General features: G+C 39.2%; 1 protein-coding gene across 2 annotated transcripts; it reads left to right on the top strand.

Annotated features, from left to right (window-relative positions):
* Positions 1-6,888: 6,888 nt before the first annotated feature.
* On the top strand, positions 6,889-8,256 carry LOC109083196 (GS homeobox 1-like). 2 transcript variants are annotated; one of them, XM_019098024.2, is made up of 2 exons: positions 6,889-7,484; positions 7,565-8,256. In XM_019098024.2, the coding sequence occupies exons 1-2, from the start codon at positions 7,106-7,108 to the stop codon at positions 7,915-7,917; spliced, it is 732 nt and encodes a 243-aa protein (XP_018953569.1). In that variant the 5' UTR covers positions 6,889-7,105; the 3' UTR covers positions 7,918-8,256. The 2 variants fall into 2 exon arrangements, with proteins under 2 accessions (XP_018953569.1, XP_018953568.1); XM_019098023.2 differs by having other exon boundaries at positions 7,562-8,256.
* Positions 8,257-10,831: the final 2,575 nt, after the last annotated feature.

Here is a 10,831-nt window from a genome sequence, read left to right as displayed (position 1 = left end):
GACCTGCCTATCCGCCTTTATGTGGGTTCAAATGGCAAAACACTTTCTTTGTGTTGGAGAGTTCATTAAATTCATTGGTTTGACCCACCGTTTTTTAAAGACCAAACGTCCACTGAATTGGAAACTAACTTCCATGGATAAAGACAAACCCCTTTTGAAGCATGTGTCAGAGCTTTCAACACAAAATGGGGGGGAGATGATTTCTCAATCCTCGCTGTACCAGAACGAATGGATTCACATCAAATGGCAATTCAGATTCACAATGAGATATTAAAAATCTTAGACGTTATCTATCAATCCAACACTAGTTTATAAAGTAATGATGTTAATTTCATATTGGTTTTATACCAACACTAGTATGGTTTTCTCACACAAGCATATGAGGACACCTCCAGTTTAGCAAAGAAATTTTGGCACTATTAACAAATTATAAAAAAAAAAAAAAAAGGAAAAAATACTATTAATATTTATTTATTGCAACCTACACTATGATAAGTTTTACTCTTTTATTTTGTAAACAACTAATAAAATGATTACATTTACCCTAACTGTTTGTGTTTGAATGCAATTTTGTAGCAACTCAAAGTTTCAGAAATATCAAGAATTATGTGATCAGTATTTTATGAATTGTGGGAGAAGCTTTTAGCAGAAATGCTCTTCTCTGAGTAATAAAAGTTAAATGCTATTTCAAAGACACTGGCCTCAAACAGTATTTGAACACACATACAATGTCTGATGCATTCAATAGAAAACATATGCAAACATAATTATGATATATGTTTCTCAGAGCTAGGTTTAGTTTTCTCTGAAATATTTGCAATTGCTTTTAACCAACTAGTAGCAATGTGCTTGTCAGTGGATGTATGAAGTTAATTTTTAAGTTTGCACAGATGTCAGAGTATAGACATGTATGGACTGTTACATGTACGGATATGTTGAAAGTGTCCAGAAAAAACAAAAAAACAAAAAAAAACTTTTCATTTTGACAGTGTATATTCTTTAAGGCTTGAAAAGTGTGCCAGGATCGGAAATTAATGGGGGCTTGAGGAAAAATTGCTCCTGTATGAGTTCTTGTTTATTACATTTTAAAGAGACAATAAGGTTAAGCAACATCACATGAGCAAGAGAACTGTTTTTCCTATATGTCCAAGCACATGCACATTTTGGTCAGAGCTGTAATAATGTGACTAAGTCATTTACATTTCTGTTTATTGCAATTAAAATATGTACACCACATAGTTTAATGCAGTTATGGTTACTATGAATATGAGCTAAATCATATTATTTTGATCAAAGTATTGCATATAAATGAAGGTAAAGTTTAATTGCAATGCTGTTGAAATCCCATCATAATTGCATTATGAGGGTGCAAGTAAGCACTTATGAAAAATGTAGTATGTCCTGATTACGTTCATACTTACACACGTTTGTACTATAAACCATACTTTTAACCTGCAATAAAGAAAACACTATATTTATAAAAAAGTACCTACACAGAGAGAATGTGATTTCGACCACAGCCACTGATTGAATCAGCTGCTTTGAACAAATTGGTTGAATGAATCATTCAATGACTCACTCATTGCCACCACCGACTGGCAGTTTTGGATTTCATATTTAAAAACATCAAAACGTTATCCCTTTAATAATTATTCCAGTTCCCTTTATCACAAGTGGTCCTGGACTCTTTTTATATATGTTTGTACACAGTTTGCTTCCACGCACCTTGTGGATTGGTAAAGTTGTGCCAGATCCCATTTCAATATCTGGCTAAATGGCTCTTCAGATGCAGCTTCTGTCTCACCTCTAGATTTTGGATTTTGCTGGTGTTGATTTCATTTGATTGCTAACAATCCTATAATGTCTTACTATTTGAATTGAATTTATTAATTATTTATTGATTATTTATTGATTGAATTGAATTTATTTGACATAAAAGATCACATAAGGTAATATATATATATATATATATATATATATATATATATATATATATATATATATAATACAGTGACACTGTTGTCAGTGTGGTTTAAGTGTCCGAAATACTTGTTTGCACAACTGTATGCCTCATGCAAGGTGATGACTCTCCCAATGACGATGGAATTGTTGAATAATAAACAGATGAATAAAGTATTGCATCTGCATTAGCTTGCAATTTTGTGTTTTTCTGTTGCATAAAAGTCTGCATAAAGGGACTGAATTCATTTACTGGTAATTAGCTCAAAATGAAAGCTATATTTTATTACCAGTAAATTAAATGATCACTATTGGATGAATTTAATTTACTTGAAATACACTTCAATAAGTCGCCCCAGAAAGAAAGAGAGAGAGAGAGAGAGAGAGAGAGAGAGAGAGTTGTTTTGAAACAAAAATGTCCTGGATGCACAAAAAGAAGATTATTTACATATTTCTGTGTTTTCTTACCATCTGGTGTTCAGTTGTGGCGTCTGGTTGTGACTCTTAAGCATAAACACACATTTAACAATCCATCAGCGGTCTCTCAGTCATCTATAATGAACTGCATCAAGAGCTGGTGGCTGAGCAGCATATGAAAGATGCTCTACAGAGAATTACAGCAGTTTGTAAGTGTACTCTACTCGGAACCTGCAGCAGTCTGTGTCATAGCCCCAGGGGTAGATCTAGGAGGGGGAGCCACAGACAGCCACAGCGAGCCGTCCAGCGAAGGCAAATCCCAGTGGGACTCTAAATCCTGTTTCACTGTGAGCTCAGGACAGATCCCTCCATACAGACAAGGACCAGCATGCACTTCAACCTGTCTCTAACCAATACAGTCTCCAACCATGAATAATTCACACCATACGGAAGCCATTGACCCCCAAACCCAATGAACTTAATGCTCACTTAATTTTATTTTATTACTCACAATTGAGAGTAGAGAAAACAAATGGTGTGAAAGAGGAGCCCGGTGGATCTGGCAGCTGCAGGCCTGCAGAACAAAACAACATCCCAGAATAGCCCCAGGCATGACTTGAGTAGCTAAATGGGTTTTTATTATTGATATTTGAAACTTTTGTAAAGGCTGAGGTATAAATTCATAAGCATAGAGATTATCAATGATCCGTTTATTTTTTTGTTTCACGCTGTTGACAGTGTGAAGTTCTGACCATTGCAATGAAAAAAAAAAAACTGCATAATGTTCACTCAGAAATTGCCAGTAGATTTCACAATTACAAACAAAATTGAAAACACATTAAATTAGATGTGATTTATTTTAATAGATAAACTGAAATTTAATTTCCTTGTAAAATGTATATCAGTAATGTTTATTTGGAAACTTCAAAAAAATCATGTTACAGTGTATCCTCTTGTTTTATTCATTGGACACAACTTCCTACATTGTTTTTTTTTTTCAATGTTGTGCTTTGTGCTTTAATTATTTATTTATTCATTTTTTGGCATATAGCAAATTTCATTATAGCATTTGTGTTGGTACATTTTTGTTGCCTTATGCAGATGATAGTAGATAATTATAATTACAGTAACGCAATAGTCCAAATTATATTTAAGAAACATTGTTTATTGTTATATTTGCTCAGTTAGCTGACAATTCAAAAACCAATTCCATGTAATAATTTCTGTAAATTATGCCTCGCTGTCCAGGATTGCTATATTTAACTGCATACGCAGATTAGCCAAACGGAGCCATTGATGTGTTTTCTAGATGCAGCATTTAAACACGCAACAGTTTGCTTGCGCTTAAATCGGACACCTCTGGAGGGCAGTCGCCGTCTCCTACGCGGAGGTCAAAGTTATTTGTCGGTCTCCAGTCGAGAGAACAAATGAGGATGCGCTTCCCCGAGCAGAAGCGCTCACTGGCTGATAAAGAGATCGCAGGTGCCGCGCCATGGGAACTAGCGGGACTCATTGTCGATTTCCATCGTAAAAAGTTATAAACGATTCAATTCATTCAGATTAAACAATTCGACTTAAACACAAAGGCATATGCAGCATGAGTAATAACGAATGAGATCTTTAAAATCTCAACTCTTACTTCTTGACAGCAATGACATTAAACAGAGAACCGAAGAGGTTTCAGAAGTCGTGTCTGAAATGCGCTCTTAAAATGAACTCACATTTCTCGTCGAATTCTTTAGAATGGGGCCATATGTGCGTCCCAAATCGCATAGGCTACGTATGCACTATTCTATGACGTTTTTTAGTATGAATATTGCGAGTAGTGCGTTCACACTGAACATTCCAAAAAGAAAATGTGCACTTTAAATGCCCGGATGATGCACTTAAATAACAGAAAAATGAAGTGTGGAATGTTGGACACTTCATGCACTCGACTTTAGCAGCTATAATTACGTACCGATTATGGTCCATGAGTACAAAACCCCAAAAACCCTACTCCCACATTAATTCATACACTACATGTTTGAGTACATAGTCCATGAGTACATGAGTGCATATAGCCTAGTGCGTCATTTGGCACACAGCTCTGCTCTCATTTGTTTCTATTTGTATTCCCCCTAAGGAATCCAGGTTATGACAGAGCAACCTCAAACCAACAAAACAATATAATAACACCATTCTTATAGCCGAGGTAACAAATCCCCAAGGAGACTCTAATGGCCGTAATTGATGTTATCAAAATAAAGTAAAGCGTCTTGATATTAAGCCCGCTTTACATTATAATAACATCATCAAGCCATTTGGTAATTGTTGACTTGGAATAAAACAGGTCTGGTAGGGCACGGGTGGTGGGCATAGAAGCTCACTCTCCAATTAGTTAATGGTGAGCGCCTGGCGTGCGGTGTCGAGGAAATGAAAGGCTTAATCCCCCATCTCAGCATCCCTCTGTCGGATAACAGGCTCTTGTCCGTGTGACTCTGTACCCGCCGCTTGTTTAAGGGTTTAATTGCTCCTAATTTGTCCGGCAAAGACCTGCTATTACGGTGCTCCAAAGTTGCAACCAAATTACAGCCCTTATGTGAGTCGAGTGGTGATTCCAGGGGAGGGAGGTTTGGTGGGAGGGAGGGATAGACGAGGGTCCCTCGTCATTTTCCAGAGAATAAAACAAATGGCTGGGCCTATACTGTCCATTACCAGACTCGAGGCTTGGTTCCGAACACAAGAGCTTTCTATTAAGCGCGCAGGCTCGGTTCCGGGCATATACAGTAAGAGGGCAAGAATAATTGTTGCATTTGTCAAGAACCATCAGTGGTGCCCGGATTGATATTAACAGTGTTAGACGGATGCACAGGTCATTCGTTTACTCACTGATCTGGTGTTTTGGTTGCTTCCATCCATCCATCTATCCAGGGCGCGCATTTAGCGATCGTCAAAGCTTTCACTGAGAGCCTGATTTGTAAATCTGTCATTCAGATATATATATATATATATATATATATATATATATATATATATATATATATATATATATATATATATATAGAGGGCTATTCTAGTGTTGAAAAAGTAAACTACGGCATAGCCATAAAGGAATATGTTTAGCCAAAAGCAGCAGGTAAACGTAACATCTCTGTTGTCATGAGAATATACGAATGTTGTCTCACTGAGATTTAGTTTATTTTAGTGGCGTTCCTCTTTCTGTTTTAATTATACGTGTGTTATGTTACATTCAGTGTCTGCGTTAAAGGTGTCTCCGGATACTTGCCATATAGTGATTCTTTCGACTTACAAAATACATTGCAAATAGAACGTCAAATGCACGTTTCGCTGTTTACTCACACATTAGTATCCCGTTTTCCTTTGAACATCTTGTTTAGCAAACCTAAAGTGAAAGAAAATGTTTTCCTATTACTTAATTCAATCAGGGCGCGGCGGGCAGGGGCTTTCACTCTCCGCGCGCTCGGGCCCTCGCTGACAGAGTCGGCTTTGTGCCACTTTGTCCGCCGCTGTCACACACTTTAATTCGAGCCTTTCTCTCTCGCACTGAAAGCTCTCCACAATGACATTCAATAAGGGAGAGTGAAAACCTGGTTATTTTTATATATTCCTTCCCGGACTCTGCGGGGGCCCGCGCGCAGGAATTAATCACTGTTTTTTAACCTCATCGCTTTGAGGTTGTGACGCGACGCGTTTTTTTTTTTTTTTTTTAGAGAGAGGGTGTAAATGATACATTTGCCTCAGAATGGACACACACACACACACACTTAGAACTTAAAAAAATGTTATTGTAAAAATATGGTACAATACTAGATGTAAACATTTTTTAAATAAAAGATGGTACATTTCTGTTGGAATGCGCGCATCCAAAACAGAGATTTGCATGTATTGCAATTTAATTTAGTAATTGTAAAGATTCATTAAATAATTTAACTTAGTATAAAAGAACCTGCATAGATGTAAAACAATAAAAACGGACACAGACCTGAAGGAAAAAATGCTAAATGAAAAATAACACTCTGAATGAAAGGAACATTTTTGGTTGGAGAAGGGAAAGTCCCTTCCCTGTTGAAAAACAAAACGTTTATCAGATATTGACAGCAGTGTTAAATCCTAACTTGAATATTATGTCAATATCTAGAACTAATGCAATCCTATTTCTAATCCTCACAAGTCGTTTAATTGTTGTAATGGTTATTGATGGGCTGAGCTGCAGGTGGATCCGGGCTGACGCGCCTTGTGACGTGCGTCACACGCAGCGCATGTCTAATGAGTTCAGCAGAACAAACGACAAAGCTCTTTGAATGAAATTAATTAAAAGAGCAATAGTGTCCATGTGATCGCGTGAGAAAGAAAATAAAGTTTAAAACGACACTAAAGAGTAGGCTAATAGTATGAAAGGAGGGGAAATTTTAAAAGGGAGAAGGGGCAGTACCGCCTCTTGCAGTGTGGGTGGGGCTGACAAGAATAGACTACATTATGCAGTTCATTTAGTTAACAAGTGAAATAATAGGGAAGCGTGCAGAGAGAATGCCGAGAGAAAAGGCACAAAACCCTATTGAGAGCTCTCAGCCGCTACCGTCACATGGGCGAACTGGCTCTCCAACTATTTAAGCAGGAACCCCTTCTCTCCAGCACCATTCTGCCATCCAGCCTTGGGTACAGATCCTGGTACAGACTGACAAAGAGAAACTTTCACACGTTAGTGAAGTGACACTGGGCTGCCAAGATGCCGAGATCGTTTCTTGTGGATTCCTTGATTTTGAGGGAGAGCAGCGAAAAGGGGAGAGGGAACAGCCCGCCGTTGTTTCCTTACGCCGTGCATCCGTCGCACCCTCTCCACGGTCTCTCCGCCGGCTCCTGCCACTCGCGGAAAGCGGGCTTGCTGTGCTTTTGCCCGCTGTGCGTGACGTCGCAGCTGCACCCGTCGCCTCCAGGGCTTCCGCTCATCAAGGCTTCCTTTCCTGCCTTCGGCTCCCAGTACTGTCACACGGCGCTGTCCAGACAGCACTCCACTTCTGGCGGTGTGAACCTCAACAGCGGCTCGGGCTTATACCAAGCCACATATCCAGTTCCAGATCCACGACAGTTCCACTGCATATCCATAGGTAAGCAGGTCGTCAGCCTACTTGTGCAACTTAATTTCTGCAGTTCAACGAAACTGAACTTATTTTTGTCTTTTCAGCAGAGAATAACAGCAGTCAACTTCAGAGCAGCAAGCGCATGCGCACCGCGTTCACCAGCACGCAACTCCTGGAGTTGGAAAGGGAGTTCACCTCCAACATGTACCTTTCGAGACTCCGGCGCATAGAGATCGCGACTTACCTCAATCTGTCCGAGAAGCAAGTCAAGATCTGGTTCCAGAACCGCCGCGTAAAGCACAAAAAAGAAGGCAAAAGCGGCTCCCACAGGACGGGCTCGCACAACTGCAAGTGCTCGTCGTCCCTGTCCTCCACCCGGTGCTCCGAGGAAGAAGATGACCTTCCCATGTCACCCCCGACATCAGAAAAAGAGGACGCAGATCTGTCCGTTAGCCCGTGAGCTCCAGCGCATTGCTCATGTCCTCCACCTCAAAAGACTCTGTAAAGACGCCACACCTGTGGAACCTTGAATGCAGCCAAAAAGCGACGGCATCTGTGTGCGCCGTCACCTGTAAATAACGAGAGAGAGAGAGGGGAAAAAAAAACAACTTTATATATGTTCGGGGTCTACGTATCCCTTTAATGTTGTATATTTGTATACATGTTCTATGTTTGTAGTTTTTACAAACTGAAAAAACTTAAGCCCATTGTTCCGCATCCAAATACATTTCCCGACACCAAACGTTTTAAAAATCTGTTAACAAACCGTCCAAAATTAATTTGTACTTTGATTTTTTTTTTTTTAATAAAATAATCAGCTTTTTTTTTTTTGATGATGATTACAACATAACATCAACAACAACATTTTGGGGCGGAATGGAAATGTGGGATGTATTCTATGTATACGTCACATCAGTGACAGAATTTGTTATTGTACTTTTATTGTAATGAGAATATTTATTTATTTAAAAAACCTTAATGCTGAAAATAAAGAATATTTCTTAGTGACAAAATGAGGTCTCATTTCATTACAACCCAAACCCTCGAGGTGGATGAACCTGTCATACTGAATTCATAATGTAAACATGTGACTTTCTTTCTCTTTTCTCTTCTTTCTTTCTAATAGAACTGAGCCTTCTAATATCATAAGGCTTAGTGTCCTGTACATGCAGCACATTCTTATAGATCTGAATCGAATCAGCTTTCTGTAATATTCTGCTTAATTATTATTATTATTATTATTTTAATATATTTAGTTCTGAGTCAGACAGAAAGCTTTCTCTAACCTGCATTTGGAAAAGCGCGAAGAGGATGAACATTCTGACCCTCGTCGTGCAATTTTTAATGTAATTATTTCCCTCCAACAAAAAAAAAAAAAAAAAAAAAAAAACTAACAATCAAAACACACATACTCAAAAATAAATAAATACCATATATCAGAATAGAGCAGCAGATCACGACGGCAAGATTATGAGACACTTTATAAATACGATGGGATCGCATTGCTTAACATTGATAAAACGTGTCCAATAAAAGGTTTAATATTTTCACATGACGTATCTTTACATAAAGTCCTTGCCATGGGAGGTAAACATTAAGGCGTATTTTAAAGCTCGCCAAGATGACCAGCGCGTGTTGAGCGCGCGCCGACTCGTTTTAATAAGCATTTATAAGGTCTTTAATGGGATGAAACAGGAGTGTCTGTGAGCGTCTGTAAAAGATGACTAGAATGTCTAAGCAACAACTGATAAAAGAGAGAGATAACGCGTATGCTAAATTTTTGCTTTTAAAACACCTAGAGTTCGAGGGTGCGCTTAGAGTGTGTCCGCTTATCTAAATCACAGAATCTCCGTGCTCCTCTATTTACAACTCGATGTGGATCTCTGTCGAGAAGTCCCAGGAGACGCGTATTCATCGGGTTCCCTGTGGCATTCCCTGGGGACGCAGCTGAAAGCGCCTGGTGTCCCCCAGGCGCGGGGCCTCTCCGTTAAACACTGAGCCATTTAGCGCACGGTTCTTAGTCTCGTGAGAGCGGGTTAATAAAACCCAAAGTAGTGTATTAATACACAGACAATAATACGCAAATGAATACAATATGCGAGTCAACGAGACAGATTAATCGATGTTTATATTTAAATTTATTTAAAGGGGTCTAGGCGGACACTTGGTGATGATGGCGATTACTGGGTTTGCATGCTGCGTCTGTGATCGGTGCTTTGAGAAAAACGATTATTTTATTATGTGTAGCCTGTTTAAGGAGAGAAAAAACGTATGTGTCTGTGGAATGAACTGAAAATTTACTAAATAGTTAAATAGTTCATATAATGTTTTTTCTTTTTTTTTTGCTCAAGGTCTCCAAAATGAATTATCGTTCGAGTCGACTTTAGACACGGATACCTTTCATAATTTAAGAGAAACATGCGTGTGGTCAGTGGAAGAAGAAAAAATAGGCTACATGTTATTTTATTTACGTGAAAAGGGCATTTCAGCCTTTCACTTTTATGCGCACCAGAACTGGAGCTCAGGTTGAATTAACGCACTAGCACATTCTGGAATGCAGGTTTCGATGCGCCTCATACCTCGTCTTCACGGCGCTTTAAATCTTAATTTAAATAGGTGCAATTGGTTTTAAATGTTGTTTCCTTTGCTGTGAATCTATCATCGGTCATCGGTGTCGTCAAAGGACCTGGTAAGATCAGCGCATTTACTAAATTATTCCAGTCATTGTGTCCTCGGGATAGCGCACTCCTCTTGGAAACGCGCGTTTAATTGTTCACTTAAACATTTTAACAAAACTCTAATATTTGCATTTGTGAAGATATAGGATTAGGCCATTTTGTTAATTACACCACACAGTCTCATTTTGCACCGTGCGTCCTCTGCAAAGCGCGCTTTATCCATTCTGTAGCCCGGGGGTACGCGCCCTGGGGGAGTTTTAAGCCTGGTGCGCAAAATTCTCAATTTATTTATTCTTAATTTTGCGCCGATCAATTCATTGAAGCAAAAAGGGCTACAGTGTCTTTTTAGGGGGAAAAGCGAGTTGTTGACGTGACCCTGACAGGGGCTGCTGAGAGAGGGCTTGCCTGACGCTCGAGGGCCGCTTGAGTCAACAGACCCCCATCTAGCAGACTCGCCCTTGTCTTTCTTCCAACTAATTTTTCCATTTACGGCTTTTCTTAGACTTGTCTCTTATCTATCAGATTAAAAGAGCAGCTTGTAACAAATCAGTCTGCCTGATTTACAAGAGCATTAAAAGCGGACAAAAGAGGCAGGCCGTCAGTACCTGAGTCTGGTAGACGGTGAGGCGCTGCAGCTGATTCGATGAGTTGAAAATGCGCACGAAACAAAATACTTGAATCCTGAAAAAGAGCCTT

This window comes from Cyprinus carpio, chromosome A5, assembly GCF_018340385.1.
Source record: "Cyprinus carpio isolate SPL01 chromosome A5, ASM1834038v1, whole genome shotgun sequence".
Taxonomy (NCBI): Eukaryota; Metazoa; Chordata; class Actinopteri; order Cypriniformes; family Cyprinidae; genus Cyprinus; species Cyprinus carpio.
This window is presented reverse-complemented; position numbering and strand designations above follow the sequence as displayed.